This window comes from Mastigoproctus giganteus, chromosome 13 (assembly GCF_048544385.1).
Source record: "Mastigoproctus giganteus isolate SK-2022 chromosome 13, ASM4854438v1, whole genome shotgun sequence".
In the NCBI taxonomy this organism is placed as follows: Eukaryota; Metazoa; Arthropoda; class Arachnida; order Uropygi; family Thelyphonidae; genus Mastigoproctus; species Mastigoproctus giganteus.
In genome coordinates, this window is record NC_143587.1 from 12,128,837 (window position 1) to 12,153,068 (window position 24,232).

The following is a 24,232-nucleotide window of genomic DNA, read 5'->3' on the forward strand; positions in this document are numbered from 1 at the left end:
AATCTTGATAGTTCTATTATATATCATTGTCTAAAGAAAAAACTGACTTATTAGCATCTTACTTTTCCTCTAATTCTTACATCAATGATCTAATACCAATCATATTATGGTATTGCCATTAATTATGCTATTAGTTAAGAAACATAAAATCCAAGGAAGTGAAGCCAGTCGACATCAATGGACAGGGCAGTGTCGAGTCAGTTTGGTGTGACATAAACATAGGGAAATCAAAATTGAGAGTAGGAGTGTGCTATAGGCCTAATGACTCTGATGAGTATAATAAGATATTGTACAGGGAAATGGAGTGGGCCAGTAAATCAGAGAGTCTTATAATGGGGGATTTTAATTTCCCAGATATTGACTGGAATTTGTGGGTTGGTCAACTCACACACTAGCCAGGCTTTTGTGGATTTATTGGATGATTGTTTTCTACATCAGCATGTTCGTGAGGCAACAAGAGGGAGCAATACTCTTGATCTGATTATCAGTAGTGATTCTTCATGCATTAAGAATCTGCAGATAAATGAACCACTAGGTGGCAGTGATCACAGTGTGGTGAAGTGGGATTTATTCAAGGAGGTAACTACCATCAGAGGTAAAGGGAAGGGTTTTTGTTTTCGTAAAGGCGACTATGATGGTCTGAGACAGTATTTAAATTCTGTACAGTGGGACCAACTGATGATGTTACCAACAGCAAACTCAAAATGGGAAGCATTCAAGGAACTAATCTTGGAAGTTACCAGGCTTTACATACCAACTAAGAAATATTGTTCAAGGTTTAGGCCTAAATGGTTTTGAGATGAACTAATGAGACATGTGGCAGAGAAGAAAAATGCATGGAATACATACAAATTAATGGGCGACATGGAAGCCTATGATAGATATAAGTTGGTCTGTAACCAAGTCACAAAGGAGACTAGGCAGGCAAAGGCAGACTACGAAAAATCTTTGGCAAAGGATGCAAAGAAAAACAGAAAAGAGTTCTTTACCTATTTAAACTCAAGAAGGAAAGGGATGAATCAGATTGGTCCACTGGATATTGATGGTTCAACAGTTGAGGACCCTGCTCAGGTGGCTAACAATCTAAACGAGTATTTTGCATCTACTTCACGCATGAGGAGTTATTCAGGAAGGAGACTGACGTAGGTAAAGTAGACATTGGTAGAGAGCTAGATGATTTTGTAATAACTGAGAGGAAAGTGGAGGAGAGATTGTTGAGGATAAACATAAAAAAGGCACCTGGGGTGGATGGGATCTATCCAGTTATATTTAAGGAGGCAGCAAAGGAAGTAAGCAAACCCCTAGCCATAATTATGAGAGCTTCTTTGGACTCATGGGAGGTACCCATAGACTGGAGATGTGCAAATGTAACCCCAATTCACAAAGGAGGATCAAAGGCTGACACAAGTAATTATAGACCTGTAACTTCTGTTCCAGGAAAATTAATGGAGGCACTGGTTAAAGAAGCACTGCAGGATCATCTAAACAAGAATTCAGTTATAGCTCAGACGCAGCATGGTTTTGTTAAGGGCAGGTCTTGCCTGACCAATTTGATTGGATACTATGATGTAGTCACAAAAGAACTGGATGCAGGGAATAACTTTGATATTATATATTTGGATCTTAGAAAGGCTTTTGATACTGTTGCACATGGAAGACTGCTGCACAAATTGGAGCAGTGTGGCATTGGAGGCAAATTGCTGCTATGGATAAGGGGATGGTTGAGTGGCAGAAGACAGAGAGTATTAATCAATGGACACTGCTCAACATGGACTAATGTTATTAGTGGAGTTCCTCAGGGTTCAGTGTTGGGTCGGTTGTTGTTTTCGGTGTTTATGAATGATATTGATGATGGTATATCAAGTTTAATGTCCCAGTTGGCAGATGATACAAAGGTTGGCAGGGTTGTTAAGGACACTACTGATGCTATGCTGCTGCAACAGGATCTGGGAAGGTTGAACAGATGGGCTGAGAGGTGGCAAATGAAGTTTAACATTGACAAATGTAAAGTACCTACATATGGGAAACAGTAACCCCAGAGCAACGTATCAACTCTGCGGTACTACACTGACAGTGGTGGAGAATGAAAAGGACCTGGGGGTAATTGTGCAGGCAGATAGGAAGTTCTCTGAGCAGTGCAGACGAGATGCAAGAGTAGCTCATGGTGTCTTGTCAATGATATACAGGAATTTTTCTAGCAGGGATAAGGAGGTGATTATGGTAAGGCCACATCTTGAGTACTGTATACAGGTCTGGAAGCCTCATTTCAAGAAGGATGTAGAGCTGCTGGAACGGGTACAGAGAAGGGCAACAAGATTAGTGAATGGAACAAAGGGTTGCTCTTATGAAGAAAGGCTTAAGTTTTGCAAATTACAGAGTCTGGAGACTAGGCACCGGCAAGGTGATCTGATAGAGGTGTATAAGGCTTTGAATGGTTTGAGCATGCTCAATGCCAATGGGATTCTTCCTCTTGCTCAGAATAATCACCTCAGAGGGCATAAATTCAAATTGAGGAAGGACGGATGTCGGATAGATGTGCGGAAATTTGCCTTTGGCCAGCGGGTGGTTGGTTGGTGGAACCGACTTCCATCATTTGTTGTTGAAGTTGATAGCCTAAACAAATTTAAGGCTCAACTGGACAGGTATTTTGAACGAATGGAGGGGTGAAATGGGAGTGGTGTGTTTTTTTTTTTTTTTGGCTGATGCTGAATAAGCTTGCTTTCTTGCATCATATGCCTCTACTAATGCTAATGCTAATATTCCATTCAATGTCTCCCTTAGCTTTCTAACAGAAAGGCATTAGTATAATCCTGCATAATCTTGATTTCAAGAAGTCTCATGGTCCTAATAGCATTTCTCTTTTCAAAACTTGTGCTCTACAACTTATATCTGTTTTGTGTCACCTTTTTACAATCTCTGATTCCACTGTTAATTTTTTCATCTGCATCTGCTCATATACAGCCAATTCCAGAAAATGTCACTATTCCCCCCCACTTCCAGTTAATCCATCTACTGCCTCTCTTACACTGTCTTGAAACCTTCCATCAGTTTCAGTCTGCCAGTAATATCTTGACTTACATTACTCATCTCTGGCCAACTGAAAAGTCTAGGGAGGCTCAAGCAGTTGCTCTTGATGTTAAGGCTTTTGATTGTGTCTGGCATGACAGTTTTCTAAACAAACTTTCATCTTATGGTTTGCCTTCTGTTCCTTTGCAACTGTCTAGTCAGTTTTCTCACCAACTACTTACTGCAGGTAAGGTTAGATTATTCTCGGTCTTCTAACTTCTCAACTAATGCTTGTGTTCTTCCAAGTTCTGTTCTTTCCTCCCACACTTTTCCTCCTATAAGTTAAACCTTTTTCCACTGACAGGAAATCTTGTTCATAGTTTTACCAATGATAACATACCACATTCTACCATCAGAAAACTTGCTCTGCACAAACATTTCCAACTTTTCAAATATCCACCACCAGAATCAGAATTCAATATCAGAATGGAACTATGTTTCTGATATCTGTTATGTCTGCATTTGATTAAATCAGTTTTTCAAATTCATCAGATTTATTAATTATAATCCTAGCATTATAATTCTTACAAACATGTAAGAGACTGTATTTTTATGTTCTTTGCATCCTTACCACATCCTGTTTAATTACTTATGAGAGTGTTTTCCTAAGGAATTTTCCAAATGGATATTTGATTAGCTTTTAATAAAATTTTAATAGCATTTAATAATGTTTTCTGAACAAAGCTTTAGTAATTTCCCATTATTTTTCTGTTATCCCAAAGGCTTGCAGTCAGTTCCAACTCACTTGTTCTATTTGGTTACTGTATAAATGAGCTGGAGAGTTCAGAATAATGAAAGAATTTTGGGCCATTCCACTAATCTGTATCTTTCTGATGGCTCTTCCCTATTAGTAGTTCTCCAAAACTACGAAATTAGCAAAAATCCGTGCATCTCCTCAGTTCAAGTGAATTCCATCTTTACTAGACAAATTCCTTCTAGCAACTAAGGCAGGCCATGCTGCAAAAATTTTTCCCCATAATCTTTACAGTCCCTAATATCAACAAAACCTTCATTATAATCCCTCCTGGCACATCTGGATATAATTACAGGTACAAAAACATTTTTACTTCTACATGTTAAATCCTTGCCAATGCTGACAAAACAAGAATTGAAACTTGAAAAATTCAAGTGAGATGATGCCTCCCCTAAGGGAGGCACACACTCTCTCTCTCTGAACTGGCTTTTCAAAGCTTCATTTCCCATTTGCTGACTTGGTGTTGGCATGAATTCTCTCTCTCTCTCTCTCTCGACCTCAATAAAGGACATTTACAGTTCATGTTCTCTTGACCAACCTGCATTCACATGTGTTTCCCGAAAATTACAGTCTGCTGAAATTCAAGTTCAACATCAAGAATTATCTCCTGTCTTCCAAACTTCAACTCATGCATAGTACTTAGAGCACTTTAGGTTACACTAACCTTTTGTGTTTAGGGTTACCATTACAAAAAATTATAGCAGATGGGTAAGTGTGTAAAATGACTGTACAAAAAAAAAAAATCAAATACACAAGAATTTAAAAAATATATATACCAGAAGTTGTAAGATCAGAATTATCCATAAGTGGTAATGGCACATCTTGAAGTGAAACACCAAGTTCCTTACGCCTGGCTTCTTCCTGATCAATATATGATTTGTGAGTGAAGGCCCTCCTTAAGGTTTCCTCATTGAATTCTTCATTGAGTCGTTTACTAAAAGCAAATAACTCACATGAATAGTTCCTAGCAAGAGAGAGAGAAAAAACATCACAGAGAATTAAATTATTGTCTAAAATAATAAAACATGCAGTTGTCATTGAGCTCAATTGCAAGTGAGCCTTAAATTATAAACTTTTAAGAGTTTAGTAGTTCCCCAAACCTATGAAATTAGCAAAAACCTGTGTATCTCCTCAGTTCAAGTGAATTCCATCTTTACTAAACAAATTCCTTCTAGCAACTAGGGAAAGCCATGCTGCAAAAAAAATCTTCCCCATAATTGTTGCAGTCCCTAATATCTAGAATAATTCAACAAAACCTTCATCATATAATCCCTCCTGGTTAAGAGCATCCATCTGGAGTGAACGATGTAATCATGGTTCACTCCAGGAGGATGCTTTTAAAGTTTATATATAATTTTTATTACTGGGGTGAATCATGGTTCACTTCACTAATAAAAAACTTTTCTAGTAAAAAAACTTGTGTATAATCTTGCCAAAATATGGACTACCATTCAGTGACACTATGAACTTTAGCTGACAGTATCCAAAGCCAAAGGATTTAATGATGTTATATGATTTCTAGTGGTCATTTGATTTTTCAAAGAAGATAATATCATAAACAGATTACGGTGTCATCTAATCCTCTTGTCTCAAAGTTTAAATTTTTTGTTTGATTTAAAGATAAGGTTTGATTTTCCGTTACCTCATCTTGAGTATGATCTATATGTCTATGAGAAATATACGTCTTCTATATGTCTATGAGAAATATACGCCTTCTATATGTCTATGAGAAATATACGTCTTCTATATGTCTATGAGAAAATTATTATTTTACAATAGTGCATTGTATCTAGTTGAAACTGATAGAGGAAATCACGAAAGATTTTCTGAAGAATATTGATTTTGCCTCAAAGCCTCCTGAATTTAGTAAAAAGTTACTTATTTTATATACAAGGGCCAAACATTTATTATAATTATTTTGCTAAGTACAAAGTTTTGAAAATAATATATTGCTACAGCATTTTCATTATTGTGTATATAGTGTATGTGTGATCATGAAAAAGCATTTCCACAAGAAATACATATTTGGTTTATAACAATTTCCCCATGAAACCATTTAAGTTTAAAAAAGAAAAATCGAATGGTGTTGTTATATTTTTTAAAGTGCTTATAGCATTACTAGCTATGAAGGGTAAAAAATTATGACAAATTCATATGTGGCTGAATTTATAAGCTTCATAACACCATACAATCACTTGTGATATGAAAGGCAAGCTTATTTATATAATTGCTGCTATTATGAATATATTTTATTTTTGCAATACAAATTAGATAGTTTTATTGTTGATCATATAAAAATAAAGCAATGAGAAATATCTATTTGTAACAACTAAGTTTCTAAAGGTTGGGTGTGAAAAACTGATAGTAAGTAAAAAAAAAACTACTGTCACTATGAATATGATTTTAATTACGGTATTAATGACTACGGTATTAATGACTATCTTTACTTGGGAAAAAAAAGTGATTTGTGGGTATTGTAACTATATATTCATATGCAATCACAATTTTTGCTTATAAATTCAGGGTCAAGGGAAAAAAGTACTCTACATGACCATTTACTCTTGAGTAGTTGTACGACTTTTCATGGCACCATTAATCATGTGAATGAGTACCGTTATCCAATTTAAAATTAATTTTTGTGCTTGCAGATCACTTTTTTTTTATAATCTTATAATAGATTTTTGGTGATCTATTCAGAGACATGGCATGCAGCTTTTAAGTTTCTGGAAGAAAAATCGCTATAACAAAACCAGTGACACTACACCTGACAGGTGACAACTTTATTTTTAATATCAGGAAAAAATGTATGGGTTTTTTTAATTCTGATTGGAGTATACCAATATTTCATCTTTTCTCAATGGATGGTAATGCTTATTATATGTAATTTTTTGGCTTTTAATAAAAAATTAAATATCTAAAAGATGCTGTGTGTTTTTATGCTTTTTATTTTCAAAAGAAAACAAAAAAAAATGTTATAGGGATAAATTTAAAACACGAACCTGTTAATCTCCTCCGTTTTCCAGTTCAAAAATCCACTAAATGTGCGGAATTTTAAATGTGCACATCCACATATATTTCTGCTTATAAATTGAAGGTCAATTTATAATTATGTATAAATAGTTTAAAAAAATAATAATAAATATATATATATATATATATATATATATAATCTATTTTGAAATAATGGAATGGTAGTGAAAGGAAGAGTGGTAAAAGTAGGGGGTTAAAATGTATATCTGATGAGATTAATGCTATCAATTATAGATTAAACATTACATCAGTCTATAATTTTACTACTGTAACAATATAATTTATACCATATAGTTGCTCAAAGTGTTTGTTTAGGGATTAATTAGGCGCATCGGAGAAGGGAGCTGACGCTCTCGAAAGCTTTAGATTTTTTAACGGTTTTTAGCGCTTTTAATTTTTATATTTTAGCATATTTTATAGTAAATGATTTTTATTACAGCTTTTAGCATACTGTAATATACAACCATTAGTTTATTGTAAATAATTTGTTTTTGATTTTATTTTTGATATTATTTGTAAAAAACTTTAGTTACAGTAAAAATTTATTCTCTAGACATGAATTTTCCCGACCTCAGAGGCCTCTTTCAGGATGATTCTTACATAAGTCAAGTTTTACGTAACTCGGGAATGACCAAAAAGAACATTGCTCCTATATCAGTGATATGGAAAAATTACAAAAACCACATAATATACTCAGAAGAATGAAGAAAAATAGTTATATATTTTTTATATATTAGTTATATATATAGAAAAATAGTTATATATTTTTAATTAGTTCAATTAAAAACTTTATCTGGAGACAGCGGTGAAGTTGCTTGAGTGGTACATAAGAAAAGAAAACATTAAAGGACAAAACTGTACAGTAAAAACTGATATGTATTTCATAGCCTTGGATGAAATACATATCAGTCGGCACCAACATAGTTGACTTTGTTGGTGCCGATTACTTCACCGCTTCTCATATTCTGTCTTTCTCCTTTATTATTGTGTTCACTGTTGACACTAACAAATCTGAATTCCGCACAATACTTGTTCATGTTCGACCATTTTCAAACATCCTTATTTTAATTTTTTGATCCAAATCGATCACTTTCCTTTTTTTTTTTTTCTTGATAGATTTACTAGTACAGCTGTCACTCTTAGTCGGCACCAACGGTCAAACTGAAATTTTCTCTAAAGAACTTAACAGAGTTAAGGCGAAAACTCACTATTATCCTTAAGGTTGTCACAGACATTCTCTCAGATATGCCAGACAAGCTGTACTTGCTAACTAGTAAGAACAGTCTAAAACGGTGATGGAACTGATATTCAGGTGACACTCAAGTCAAGTGGACCCAATTTTGGCAAAGTCTGGATGGTCTGTGGCAGCTAAATCCTCTGCTTGCACCTTCCCAATGGATGGGACTGTTAGTAATCCTGGGTATAACCTCCATACACAAGTACATGGTGGGTGACCACCCAAATGTGAACCAACGTAAGCAGGGGTCGAGGTGTGGCACCCATACCACATGGAGGAATGCTGCCCCTCTATGTTACCAGGCAGTACTATGTGGTAGATGACTCATCAACCAGTGCAATACCACCACTTCGCTTATTGGAGGCTTGAAGTGGTGGAACCCATTTTTTTTTTTTTTTTTTTTAAGTCTCTAGAGCTAAGTTCCGTTCAACCCTTCCCTACCTCTTCCATCATGCAATATGATTGATGACCTTTGAGGTTATGACGAACATTGTGGCGAGATCCAACATTCCTTACATTTCGAGGGTACAGCTCTAAACCGGTGTTCGCAGGCTGGCCGCTAGTTAGTACACCAGACCGAACCTATTGTAGAAAGGCTTTTGATACTGTTGCACATGGAAGACTGCTGCACAAATTGGAGCAGTGTGGCATTGGAGGCAAATTGCTGTTATGGATAAAGGGATGGTTGAGGGGAGAAGACAGAGAGTGGTAATCAACGGACACTGCTCATCGTGGACTAATGTTATTAATGGAGTCCCTCAGGGTTCAGTATTGGGTCCATTATTGTTTTCTGTATTTATAAATGATATTGATGATGGTATATCAAGCTTAATGTCCAAGTTTGCAGACGATACGAAGGTTGGCAGGGTTGTCAAGGACACTATTGACACTATGCTGCTGCTGCAACAGGATCTGGAAATGTTGAGCAGATGGCCTGAGAGGTGGCAAATGAAGTTTAACATTGACAAATGTAAAGTACTACATATGGGAAACAGCAACCCCAGAGCAACATATCAACTCTGTGGTACTACACTGACAGTGGTAGAGAACGAAAGGGACCTGGGGGTGGTTGTGCAGGCAGATATGAAGTTCTCTGAGCAGTGCAGACAGGCTGCAAGAGTAGCTCATGGTGTATTGTCAATGATATATAGGAATTTTTCTATCAGGGATAAGGGGGTGATTATTCCCTCGTATAAGGCAATGGTCAGGGCACACCTAGAGTACTGTATACAAGGCCTCATTTCAAGAAGGATGTAGAGCTGCTGGAACGAGTACAGAGAAGGGCAACAAGATTAGTGAATGGAACAAAGGGGTGCTCTTACGAAGGAAGGCTTAAATTTTGCAAATTACAGTGCCTGGAGACTAGGCACCAGCGAGGTGATCTGATAGAGGTGTATAAAGCCTTGAATGGTTTGAGCATGCTCAAACCATTCAAGGCTGATGGGATTCTTCCTCTTGCTCAGAATAATCACCAGAGAGGGCATAAATTCAAATTGAAGAAAGACAGATGTAGGATAGACGTGAGGAAATTTGCCTTTAGCCAGAGGGTGGTTGGTTGGTGGAACAGACTCCCATCCCTTGTCGTGGAAGTTGATAGCCTAAATAGAGGAAGAATCCCATCAGCATTGAGCATGCTTAAACCATTCAAGGCTTTATACACCTCTATCAGTTCACCTCGCTGGTGCCTAGTCTCCAGACACTGTAATTTGCAAATCTTAAGCCTTTCTTCGTAAGAGCACCCCTTTGTTCCATTCACTAATCTTGTTGCCCTTCTCTGTACTCGTTCCAGCAGCTCTACATCCTTCTTGATATGAGGCCTCCAGACCTGTATACAGTACTCTAGGTGTGGCCTGACCATTGCCTTATACAATGGAATAATCACCTCCTTATCCCTGCTGGAAAAATTCCTGTATATCATTGACAATACAAAATGAGCTACTCTTGCAGCCCTTCTGCACTGCTCAGAGAACTTCATATCTGCCTGCACAACCACCCCCAAGTCCCTTTCATTCTCTACCACTGTCAGTGTAGTACCACAGAGTTGATACGTTGCTCTGAGGTTGCTGTTTCCCATGGGTAGTACTTTACATTTGTCAATGTTAAACTTCATTTGCCACCTCTCAGCCCATCTGCTCAACCTTTCCAGATCCTGTTGCAGCAGCATAGTGTCAGTAGTGTCCTTGACAACCCTGCCAACCTTTGTATCGTCTGCAAACTTGGACATTAAGCTTGATATACCATCATCAATATCATTTATAAATACAGAAAACAATAATGGACCCAACACTGAGCCCTGAGGGACTCCACTAATAACATTAGTCCACGATGAGCAGTGTCCATTGATTACCACTCTCTGTCTTCTCCCCCTCAACCACCCATAGCAGCAATTTGCCTCCAATGTCACACTGCTCCAATTTGTGTAGCAGTCTTCCATGTGCAACAGTATCAAAAGCCTTTCTAAGATCCAAGTATATAATATCAAAGTTATTCCCTGCATCCAGTTCTTTTGTGACTGCATCATAGTATCCAATCAAGTTGGTCAGGCAAGACTTCCCCTTAACAAAACCATGCTGTGTCTGAGCTATAACTGAAGTCTTGTCTAAATGATCCTGCAGTGCTTCTTTAACCAGTGCCTCCATTAATTTTTCTGGAACAGAAGTTAAGCTCACAGGTCTATAATTACTTGTGTCAGCCTTTGATCCTCCTTTGTGAATTGGGGTCACATTTGCACATTTCCAGTCTATGGGTACCACCCCTGAGTCCAAGGAAGCTCTCATAATTATGGCTAAGGGTTTGCTTACTTCCTTTGCTGCCTCCTTTAATATAACTGGATAGATCCCATCCACCCCGGGTGCCTTTCTTGTGTTTATCTTCAACAGTTTCTCCTCCACTTTACTCCCAGTTATTTCAAGATTCTGTAGCTTACTGCTAGAGTTGAATGCACCTCTGGCATTCCCCTTGCTGAATAACTCCTCATGTGTGAATGTCAATGCAAAATATTCATTTAGTTTGTTAGCTACCTGAGCAGGATCATCAACAGTTGACCCATCAATATCAAGTGGACCAATCTGATTCATCCCCTTCCTTCTAGAGTTTACATAAGTAAAGAACTCTTTACTGTTTTTCTTTGCATCCCTTGCCAAGGATTTCTCGTAATCTGCCTTCGCCTGCCTAACCTCCTTTGTAACTTGGTTGCATATCAACTTGTATCTATCATAGGCTTCTGTGTCATGTGTTAATTTGTAAGTATCCCATGCATTTTTCTTCTCTGCCATATGCCTCATTAGTTCATCTGACATCCATTTTGGCCTAAACCTTGAACAATATTTGTTAGTTGGTATGTAAAGCCTAGTAGCTTCCAAGATAAGTTCTTTGAATGCTTCCCATTTTGAATTTGCTGTTGGTAACATCATTACCAACTGTTATCAATTGTCAAACTAATGGAGCAAGCTTATCTGCGAAAAGATCTAAACCTCCCAAGCACTTCCTAATTCATTTCACAAATATACGTAGTCTCAATTCTAATCTCAACGATGTCCATTTCCACTTGCAGTCTGCCAAACCCCATGTACTTTTTTTGACAGAATCTCAGTTATCAGATGATTCAACTACTGCTCACCTCAGATGCCCAAATTATTCGCTGTATGATTCCTTTCACCTCAAAGGTGGTACTTGTGCATATGTCCACTCTGATATTCCCTATGAGAGACTTGGCAATTTGGAATCTCCTCTCTTTTATCTTCTCTGGTTTAAAATCTCTCTACCTCGTTGTGTCAAATTCATCTGTTGTCTCTACCGTTCTCCCAACTCCACTAATCACTTGGAGCTCTTTGACTTCCTCTCTTTGCAACTTGACTTTCTCCAGTCCAACTTTCCTAACAGTGAGGTAATTTTCCTTGGTGATTTTAATGTTCACAACTCCAGCTGGCTTCCGTTTTCTAGTCACACTGACCCAGCTGGTCGAGATGCTGAGGCTTTTGTAATTACTAATGACCCTGCACAGATTGTTCTTTACCTACAAGAATACCGAACAATTCCAATCATACAGCTTGATCTTTTTCTCACAAACAGCCCTTCTAAGTACACGGTCGAAGTGAGAGGTCCTTTAGGCACCTCAGATCACAGCTTTGTGATTGTCTCTTCTCCAATGGAACCTTTATCTCATGGCTATTCCCAACCTCGTGTTCTTTGGCATTAAAAGAATGCAAAATGGGATGACCTGCGAGACTTCTTTTCTTCTCTTCCTTGGTTGGATTACTGTTTCAAAACTTCTGATGTCAAAGTTTGCTCAGATCGTATAAGGGAAATTATTCTTGCAGGAATGGAATCCTTTATCACACACTCCACTTTAAAATCTTGCCCTTTATCTAAACCTTGGTTTTCCAATAAATATGCTAAGGCTGTTCTAGAAAAGAATGTTGCATATCGTAATTGGCTTGTTTCTAATTCTTCAGTTTCATTTTCTGCCTACACCACAGCTCGCAACAATTGTGCAGCAGTTATTAATCAGTCCAAACTACAGTTTGAACAGGCTAAGAGTAGATAACTTGCTTCTTGCCCTAATGGTAGTCGAGCATTTTGGTCTCTTGCCAAAGCTATTGGTCGCAACTTTTGCCCATCTCTGCTCCCACCTCTGTCCAAACCACATGGTTCTGTTGTCACTTCAGCCAAGGATAAAGCTGACCTGCTAGCATCATATTTTTCTTCCGGCTCATGTATTAATGATCTTGGTAAAACACCTCCCACCATTCCCAACACGCTCCATTCAATGCCCTCTGTGGTCTACCGTCAAAAGGATGTCAGAAGGATTTTGACGAATCTTGATGCTAAGAAAGCTCCAGGTCCTGATGGTATTTCTCCACTTGTTCTCAAAACCTGTGCTCCTGAACTTACTCCTATTCTTTGCCGCCTTTTTTCACTTTCTTATTCCAAAGGTGTTTTTCCTTCTGCTTGGAAATTTGCTGATATCCAGCCAGTTCCTAAAAAAGGTGAGAAATCCCTCCCATCCAATTATCGTCCCATTGCAATTACTTCTACTCTTTCTAAAGTAATGGAGAAATCAATTAACCGCCAACTCTTAAACTACCTAGAAACCTTCTGTCTGATCAACGATCGCCAGTATGGATTCCGTCAGTGTCGATCCACTGGTGATATTCTGGCTTATGTTACCCATTTATGGACTAATTCAATGGAAAGGTTCGGTGAAACACAAGTAGTTGCTCTTGACATCTCAAAGGCTTTCGATCGTGTTTGGCATAAAGGTCTTCTAAACAAGCTTCCATCTTATAGTTTGCCAACTGTTTTTTGTAATTGGTTATCCAGTTTTCTCTCTGATCGCTCACTGAGGGTGATGGTAGATGGCTCTCTGTCTTCTAACTTCTCCACTAATGCCGGTGTCCCCCAAGTTTCAGTTCTTTCCCCCACTCTTTTCCTCTTGTATATTAATGACCTTCTTCCATTGACTGGAAATCCTATCCATAGTTTTGCCGATGATAGCATAGCACATTGCATTCCACTTTCCATTTTGAGAAACCTTGTCCTGCTCAATCAGCTTCAACTTCTCGAAAATCTGCTACCAATTCCTTAAATACCGATCTTCAGGTAATTCTCCAGTGGGGCAAAGACAGCTTAGTTGATTTCAACCCTTCTAAAACTCAGTCTTGTCTTATATCACACAAAAAGGATTCTTCTGCTCCTATGCTTATCTTTAGTGACACTCCGATTTCTAGGCAAAATGATATATTTCTTTTGGAGATTACCCTGACTTCTAATCTCTCTTGGCACAAGCACATTACAAATATTTCTTCCTCTGCATCTAAAAAACTTGGTTTTCTCTTTCGCTCTCGGTGTTACTTTTCTTCCAAACAGCTGCTCACTTTGTATAAATCACAAATCCACCCTGCCATGGAATATTGTTCCCACATCTGGGATGGTGCCTCCAAAACCTCTCTCAGGCTTCTTGATTCCATTCAGAAGAGGGCAGTTAGGTTAATTAATGATTCATCTTTAACAAAGTCTCTCCATTCACTGTCTCATAGATGTACTGTTTCTGCTGCATGCCTCTTCTACAGATTCTTCCATGGGCACTGTTCTTCTGAATTGGCTTCTATAATTCCCGCTCTCTCTTTCAAAACAGTCCGAACGTGTGCCACCACCAGCCAACATCCATTTACTGTCCAACTCGAAACCCACAGAACCAACTTTTCATCTTCCTCGTTTATTGCTGTGTTCTGGAGCAACCTTCCTTCATATGTATTTCCCGAAAATTACAGTCTACAGAAGTTCAAGTCCAATGTCAACAAATATCTTCTTTCGCCTTTTCAACCTCCAATCCAAGCACAGTACTAAGTACTATAGGTTCTAATATCTCTCGTGTTTGGGGTTTACATAAAAAAAAAAAAAAATATCACCCCACACGATTTTACTAAAGCATATTTCTGGACGTCACTGCCATAAAACAATTTGCACTTTCCAGGTTATTGAGCTTTTTTTGTTAGTGCATCTAATTATAAACTGGTAGTAAACTCAATTATATTGCATTTGCGATAATACTGATAGCTGGAATTCTGTGAAATTTTACATTATTATGGTGAAATGTGTGTCCCCTTCATTGAAATCTCAGTCATATTAAAAAAAAAAACCTTTAAGAATCTTCTCTTCACTCCTGCTTTTAAGCTTGTTACTCCATATCCCGCTTGTGGAATTTGTACATGCCGTGATCATCATTATTGATTGCTTATTATTATTATCCTTTTTTAAATTTTACAATCCTAAAAAATTAAAAAAAAATTGAATGAAAAACATTAACGTAAGTCGGGGACTTACTACAGGATATCCAAAAATGTTCAGCAACCTATGTAAAAAATATGGTGATGGATAAAAAACTTACCACGCACTACTCGCATGTCTAATACGATGCTTCCCTTTATTTTTTTCGATGTCAATTTTAAATCCAATATCTTCCCTTTATTTTTTGCAATTTTGCACATGGGTTGGTCACCAACATTATAATGGTTTGCATTTACCCATCATTTTCGCGATTTCTAAACAAAAAATATTTTTGTTGCAACTGACATAAATAACGAAACAAAATTTTTCACTTTGCGGTGCGACGAAACACAACAATCGAAGCAATGCAGTAAGACAAACTAAACATTTGTTCTCTCTCTCTCTCTCTTTTTTTTTTTTTTTTTTTTAGCGTCAGGTGTGACGACAGTGGGGTTGCAAGATAATAATCTCCCAATGACGACTTTATAACGCCCTGCTTGTCACTTATTTATGACTTGCAAAACATCTTTTTATACCTATTCTAGTTATTACTTGAATTTTATGATTTCTGGTTGGTTTTTATTTTTTTATTTTTTTATTTGGAGTCTTGAAATGTCCCGGTTAAACTGATCCTGGTAAACTGAGAGTCTGCTGTATATAAGATACTATCATTTACTTCCAATTAAAATTTTTTAAAAAAATTGGCATGTCACGAAACACTTGAATTTGAAAAAAAAACTTCCCCTTCCCCATTGCAGCTTGTTGCCTCCACAACAAGCTGCAATGGGCGGGAAGGAAGTGGGGAGGGGGAAGAGAGAGAGAGAGAGAGAGAGAGAGAGAGAGAGAGAGAGAGAGAGAGAGAGAGAGAGAGAGAGAGAGAGAGTGATTGATTCATATGTTTGTTACCTCTTGAATTTTCAAAAACCAAAGTAAATAGTTGTCTATATTTAAGAATACACAAAAAAAAAAAAAAAAGCACAGATTTTTCTCTTCAAACAACTTTTATTATTATTATCTCTCTATACATTAAAAAAGTTTTACCCCTAGTGATATTTATTCGAGCCAATGGGAGAAGAGGGCAAGGCACTGCAAAAGCTGGTTAAAGGCAAATTTCTGCACATCTATTCTACATCTGTCTTTCCTTAATTTTCACGATATGATGGTGTCTCTGGAATGGATTAATATCTTTAAGCGAAGATCCACTGTATTAGTAATACTAGTGACAATGACGCATGCTTATACAGCATCGGACAAAAAAAAAAAAAATAAATGTAAAAACTGGATGCTTCTACAGCTACCTCAGCTAAAGATAAAGCTGACCTGCTAGCATCCTACTTTTTTTCTAACTTGTGTGTTAATGATCTTGGTAAACTACTTCCTACATTCCCAATACACTCCATTCAATGCCTCCCGTGGTCTTCAATCAAAAGGATGTCAGAACAATTTTAAACAGTCTTCATGCCAAGAATGGCCATAGTTGAAGATGCGCCTAATAAATTCCTAAACCAACATCATGCCAAGAAAGTGCCAGGTCCTGATAGTACTTTTGCACTTGTTCTCAAAACCTGTGCTTCTGAGCATACTCCTATTCTGCATCCACTTTTCATACTTTCTTATTCCACTGGTGTTTTTCCTTCTGCATGGAAATTTTCTCGAATCCAGCCAGTTCCTAAAAAGGGTCACATAACCCTCCAATCCAATAAATCATCCCATTGCACTCACTTCTGCTCTTTCTAAAGTAATGGAAAAATCCATTACCCGCCAACTGCTAAACTATCTAGAAACCTTCCATCCCATCAATGCTCACCAGTATGGATTCTGTCAGTGTTGAACCACTGGTGATATAATGGCTTACATTACTCATCTATGAACAAATTCAATGGAATTTGGTGAAACTCAAGTAGTTGCTCTTGGCATTTCAAAGGCTTCTGATTGTTTTCTGTAACTGGATATCCAGTTTTCTCTTTGATTGTTCACCGTGGGTGATGGTAGATTGCTCTCTGTCTTTAAATTTCTTCACTAATACTAATGTTTCCCTAAGGTTCAGTTATTTTTCACACTTTTTTTTTTAATTCTTGTATAGCAATGATCTTCTATTGACAGAAATCATATCCATAGTTTTGCTTATGATAGCACATTGCATTCTACCTTCCAGTTTGATAAACCTTGCCCTGCACAAACAGCTTCAGCTTCTTGAACATCCACTACCAATTCCTTAAATACTGATCTCCAGGTAATTCTACAGTAGGGCAAAGATAATGTAGTTGATTTCAATCCTTCTAAAATTCAGTTCTGCCTTATATCTCTCTTCCATCCTGCCTTATATCTCTTAGGAGAGACTGCTTCTACAGGGATGGGATACACTTAAATAGAAAGGGTCCCAGAATATCTGCTGATGTGGGTCGGAAAACTGCTCGCTTGGAGGGATACATGGACTAATAGATTAACAGTAGCCACTCAAGGTCAAGGTGATGTTTGTTTTAATTGCGGTCTCCAGGGTTTCCCCTATATACTGCTGTAGCATCTGAAAAGGCAAAGGCCAGGCTGGCAAGTGTATATATGTAGGTGTGTAAGTATGTGTCTTGTTATGTTGAGTGCCGGCACTGACGACTTCACAGCCAGGGGGGGGGACACCTGGTCCCCTGCCTCCTGATTCCCAACCATGGCCACGTGGAGGCACACCAGGTTCCACTTTCTAGCTGAGACTCTTACTGGGGCTATCAGGCAAGCCTGGGAGCCCCAAGGTATTTAAAGAAAGGAAAAGGGATATAGAAGGAGTAGTATGGAAAATGGAGGGAGAGGAAAGTGGATAGAAAGCAAGGGGAACGAGAGAAATAGGCATCCCCGGAAAAGAAGCAAAGTAGGAAGAAAAGAGTAAAGTTATTATTGAAAAAGACAATTTTTAAACTAAGAAATTAATCTTTTAGATTAATCTTGTAGTACAATAACTGTCTACCTGGCAGCAGTACCAAGGAAATTAACATGTCACAGCTGCAACAATCAGATACCAAGACATAATTTTCAATTGATTTAGTTAAAACTGATAACATTAAAACTCTTGATATTATGATTAAATCTCTTGATTTTATGATTAAATTCCTTGATTTTATGATTAAAACTCTTGATATTATGATTAACACATGTAGTGAAGAAAAGACAAGACATTAAAGTACTAGCTAATGGGGATTTCCCCAGCCAGTAAGAAAGCAATTTATGCAATTAAAAACATCCAATTATTATACTGAACACACAGCAACAACTACGTTAAACCGGAAATCACTGTCTTGTGATAATCGAATAACCTCTTTATCCCCATCACTACAGATCAACTCGATTGAAATTTGACCGCAACCTAAGTTTGATCGTCAACAAACAGCTCAATATCTATCTAACAAAATTTCACAGTGATTAGAATTTCAATTTACCAAGTCAGAAATCCTGATCTCACAACAAGAAAATAAAAAAGTCAGATAATAGACTATACCCAAAATTGTTTTGTTGTTTTTTTGTTATTTGGTTTTTAGGAGCATTAGCAACTAAGGCCATATTGCTCTGGGATATGCGGTGGTCATTCCCTGACCTTTCCGCATCCTCCAAATTTGGTGGTGACGGGCTCAAACCCCAGTCTAATCAAGAAGCGTGTGCTACAGACTGCTGCTCCTTCCCACCTGGCTACGGAGGCGCCTTATACCGAAAATACTACAATCTGAGATTTCAGCAATATGAAGCTGCAAGGCAATATTTTCTTTCCACAATCTGTCATCATTCCATGTGGGAAGTCAGTTCAAGTAAATTATGTCTAGAGCCACCCAGAACACAAGGACAACCATTTACAAAAGGCCAACTGCTTGAGCACACAAGGTACTCATTTTAACATTTCCATAAGTTCAATATATATTTTATCACCAATATTTAATTGACTCGCTCCAGTCTTGTCTATAATTAAGCAAAATTCAAAACTGCTGCAAACCTCAGCAATGAAAGCTTTATCATTACTTTCTAATTAAGACAGTCTGAATTTTTTTTTTTATACACAATTTTTCCCAAGTCTTTTGAGGAATCAAAGCACACAAGCGCCGTGCTCAGTACAAACATAATGGTGAACATCATGTTGTTCTCAAGGGACACAATTGTTTTTGCTAAGGATTAATTCCATTCAGTCTTTTCCTTCGCCTAAAGATCTTAGCTGCGAATTCTGCCAAAGCAAGGTAATTTTTTCTTTACTGTCAAGAAATCTAGGTAAGTCATTCTCCTCATATATATTTTCAATATTTGTAAGTCCCTTCTATAATCTAAGTAACAGTTGCATTCAAAAATTAAATGCTGCACTGCTTCAGGCTCTCCGCAATTACATAGTGGAGAAGCAGCAAGGCCAAAAGTATGCAATTTAAAATTCAGACTTCCATGTCTATAACTTAAGGATTTAATTTTTGTTTTGAATTTTATTGAATTAAATCGGAATCATGACTCTGACCAGAGCAGCAAAGCAAAAGGCTCAAGCTAATGGGAGTGCTGTGGTTCAGGGGAGAACTGAGGGGGGCAGTTGCCCTCTGAATCACAGTCTATTAAAATGCACTGTTTGCTTGATGTTTGCGGAGCAGTCGGGTACGGGACATGATACTGCCAAGGGGGATGTCTTTGTGTGTGTGCACGATGTAAGGAGTGCAAGGAAATCAGGCGACAACTCAGCGTTGTTATGGGCCTTTATGAGAGCTTGAAGGACAGGGTGGATGCCCTCGAAGAAAATAAATTGAGGGGCCCATCAAGCTCTCAGCTGCCCACATCAACGCCAGAGCTTGCACTTGATCATCAGGCAACACAGAAGCAGCCCCCTAGGCAGAATGCGCTGGTCCCACAGGAACTAGTAGTTGTTGGTGACTCTATTGTCAGGGAAACGGGGAACATACTTTGTAAAAAGGATAGGTGGAATAGGACCAGGGTATGTCTGCCAGGGGCAAAGGTTGATGACGTTGTAGAGCGGATATCATCTTTTAAGGGCACAAAAGGTGATATAGTTGTACACGTTGGCACTAATGATATTAAGAGTAGGAGACCGGCGGAATTACTTAGCAAGTACAGGTCACTGTTGAAAAAACGCCGTGAATTAGGGTTGAACTTGAAAGTGTCTGCAATTCTGCCCAGACACGATAGGAGGGAGTATATGATGAGAGCCTTGTCGATCAATTCGGCCCTGGAGGGATTGTGCAAGGCTCAAGGGGTAGAATTTTTTTCAGCCTGGACTGTACTTGTTAACAGGAGAGATTGCTTCTACAGGGATGGGATACACTTAAATAGAAAGGGTGCAAGAATTTTTGCTGATGCTGTCGAGGCAGTGTTAGGTGGGTCGGAAAACTGCTAGTTGGGGGGGATACAAGGACTAATAGGTTAACAGTAGCCAGTGGCAGAGGTGGAAGTGATTCTTGCACTGCTTCTATTGAAATGAGCAGAAGTCTGAAAAACAAGATGCAGGATATTTCAGAGACTGCTGGTAGTCATTGCGGTACAAGTAAACACATGGGTTGTGTTAGGGTAGCTAAGAATAGAAACAGGTGCATGTATACCTGCGTGTACACCAATGCTAGGAGTTTGGTATATAAATTTGATGAATTTGAGGTATTGCTCAAAACATCAAAGGCAGATATTGTTGGGATATCAGAGACGTGGTGTCACACAGATATAAGTAATGCGGAACTGCAATTTGGGGAATACAATGTGTATAGAAAGGATAGACAGGACAGGAGGGGAGGAGGGGTTATGCTATTAATTAAGAAACACATAAAGTCCAAGGAAGTGAAGCCAGTCGACATCGATGGAGAGGGCAGTGTCGAGTCAGTTTGGTGTGACATAAGCATAGGGAAATCAAAATTGAGAGTAGGAGTGTGCTATAGGCCTAATGACTCTGATGAGTATAATAAGATATTGTACAGGGAAATAGAGTGGGCCAGTAAATCAGAGAGTCTTATAATGGGGGATTTTAATTTCCCAGATATTGACTGGAATTTGTGGGTTGGTCACTCGCACACTAGCAAGGCTTTTGTGGATTTATTGGATGATTGTTTTCTACATCAGCATGTTCGTGAGGCAACAAGAGGGAGCAATACTCTTGATCTGATTATCAGTAGTGATTCTTCATGCATTAAGAACCTGCAGATAAAAGAACCACTAGGTGGCAGTGATCACAGTGTGTTGAAGTGGGATTTACTCAAGGAGGTAACTACCATCAGAGGTAAAGGGAAGGGTTTTTGTTTTCGTAAAGGCGACTATGATGGTCTGAGACAGTATTTAAATTCTATACAGTGGGACCAACTGATGATGTTACCAACAGCAAACTCAAAATGGGAAGCATTCAAGGAACTAATCTTGGAGGCTACCAGGCTTTACATACCAACTAAGAAATATTGTTCAAGGTTTAGGCCTAAATGGTTGTCAGATGAACTAATGAGACATGTGTCAGAGAAGAAAAATGCATGGGATACATACAAATTAATGGGTGACATGGAAGCCTATGATAGATATAAGTTGGTCTGTAACCAAGTCACAAAGGAAATTAGGCAGGCAAAGGCAGACTACGAAAAATCCTTGGCAAAGGATGCAAAGAAAAACAGAAAAGAGTTCTTTACATACTTGAACTCGAAAAGGCAAGGGATGAATCAGATTGGTCCACTGGATATTGATGGTTCAACAGTTGAGGATCCTGCTCAGGTGGCTAACAATCTAAACGAGTATTTTGCATCTACATTCACGCATGAGGAGTTATTCAGGAAGGAGAATGATGTAGGTAAAGTAAACATTGGCAGTGAGCTGGATGATTTTGTAATAACTGAGAGGAAAGTGGAGGAGAGATTGTTGAGGATAAACATAAAAAAGGCACCTGGGGTGGATGAGATCTATCCAGTTATATTAAAGGAGGCAGCAAAGGAAGTATGCAAACCCCTAGCCATAATTATGAGAGCTTCTTTGGACTCAGGGGAGGTACCCATAGACTGGAGATGTGCAAATGTAACCCCAATTCACAAAGGAGGATCAAAGGCTGACACAAGTAATTATAGACCTGTCAGTTTAACTTCTGTTCCAGGTAAATTAATGGAGGCACTGGTTAAAGAAGCACTGCAGGATCATCTAGACAAGAATTCAGTTATAGCTCAGACGCAGCATGGTTTTGTTAAGGGCAGGTCTTGCCTGACCAATTTGATTGGATACTATGATGTAGTCACAAAAGAACTGGATGCAGGGAATAACTTTGATATTATATATTTGGATCTTAGAAAGGCTTTTGATACTGTTGCACATGGAAGACTGCTGCACAAATTGGAGCAGTGTGGCATTGGAGGCAAATTGCTGCTATGGATAAGGGGATGGTTGAGTGGCAGAAGACAGAGAGTGGTAATCAATGGACACTGCTCAACGTGGACTAATGTTATTAGTGGAGTTCCTCAAGGTTCAGTGTTGGGTCCGTTGTTGTTTTCGGTGTTTATGAATGATATTGATGATGGGATATCAAGTTTAATGTCCAAGTTTGCAGATGATACAAAGGTTGGCAGGGTCATTAAGGACACTACTGACGCTATGCTGCTGCAACAGGATCTGGAAAGGTTGAACAGATGGGCTGAGAGGTGGCAAATGAAGTTTAACATTGACAAATGTAAAGTACTACATATGGGAAACAGTAACCCCAGAGCAACGTATCAACTCTGCGGTACTACACTGACAGTGGTGGAGAATGAAAAGGACCTGGGGGTAATTGTGCAGGCAGATATGAAGTTCTCTGAGCAGTGCAGACGAGCTGCAAGAGTAGCTCATGGTGTCTTGTCAATGATATACAGGAATTTTTCTAGCAGGGATAAGGATGTGATTATTCCCTTGTATAAGGCAATGGTAAGGCCACATCTTGAGTACTGTATACAGGTGTGGAGGCCTCATTTCAAGAAGGATGTAGAGCTGCTGGAACGGGTACAGAGAAGGGCAACAAGATTAGCAAATGGAACAAAGGGTTGCTCTTACGAAGAAAGGCTTAAGTTTTGCAAATTACAGAGTCTGGAGACTAGGCACCGGCGAGGTGATCTGATAGAGGTGTATAAGGCTTTGAATGGTTTGAGCATGCTCAATGCCAATGGGATTCTTCATCTTTCTCAGAATAATCACCTCAGAGGGCATAAATTCAAATTGAGGAAGGACGGATGTCGGATAGATGTGCGGAAATTTGCCTTTGGCCAGCGGGTGGTTGGTTTGTGGAACCGACTTCCATCACTTGTTGTTGAAGTTGATAGCCTAAACAAATTTAAAGCTCAACTGGACAGGTATTTCGAACGAACGGAGGGGTGAAATGGGAGTGGGTTTTTTTTTTTTTTTTTTGGCTGATGCTGAATAAGCTTGCTTTCTTGCATCATATGCCTCTACTAATGCTAATGCTAAGAACGTTAAATTTAAGCCTGGATTAAACCAAGGCATATTTGATTTACTTAATTCTATCACCCCAGGCATGAATTTATTAGTTATTCTACCCTTATTATCATTAGACCATTCCTCCTGCCAATCTACAAGGAACTGATTCCGAATTCTCTGCACATCTTTCTTAACTGGTAACTCTAGATTAAGAGTGTAGTCATCAATAACAGCAGGTAGACCCTTCTGCCTATAATACTGTAGGTAGTTAAATATTATTTCAAACAGAATGGGCAGTTTGCCTGTTAGTACCTGGAGAGCTGATGTCGAAATTGTATGACATGCCCTTGATGTCGCTAATAAAAAGAACTGTTGAGCTTGCACAAAATACTTTTTTTACAAAGCATTTACAAATACTAGTGCACCGTGCACCTGCTGCATAGCAAACTATAAGTAGAAATATGCTTCCAAAATACATTTTTAATGTAGAAGGCTTAATGCCCCAGGCACATCTTGTAATTCTAATTAATTTTCCAGTCAGTGTTTTTATTTTCTGGAGTATATATTTTCAATGGGCTACGAACTGAAACCGATCATCGATCATTATACCAAGGTATTTATACGTACAGACAATTTTAATAGGTTGGTCATTTAATCTTATGTTTGGTGGTCTCTGTAAATTTAGGTTGCTTTTAAGAGCATTTGTTTGGTTTTCATTATGGAAATCTCCAGTGCCACTGGCACAGGTGAAAGTGATTCTTGCACTGCTTCTACTGGAATGAGCAGCACCCTGGAAAACAAGGCAATGGGGATTTCAAAGACTGCTGGGAGTCATAGTGGAACAAGTAAATACATGGGCTGTGTTAGGGTAACTAAGAGTAGAAACAGGTGCATGTATACTTACATGTGCACCAATGCTAGGAGTATCGTTAATAAAATTAATGAGCTTGAAGTGCTAGTCAAGACATCAAAGATAGATATTGTTGGGATATCAG

The 24,232-nt window shown here is 38.4% G+C and overlaps 1 protein-coding gene across 1 annotated transcript in view; it reads right to left on the minus strand.

The window, feature by feature from the left end:
* mRpL44 (mitochondrial ribosomal protein L44) overlaps positions 1 to 24,232 on the minus strand; it is an 89,071-nt gene that overhangs the window by 44,878 nt on the left and 19,961 nt on the right. Inside the window, exon 3 of the mRNA XM_090387003.1 lies at positions 4,597 to 4,784. Within this exon, the coding sequence (XP_090243129.1) occupies positions 4,597 to 4,784 (188 nt within the window). The remainder of the gene's footprint in view (positions 1 to 4,596; positions 4,785 to 24,232) is intronic.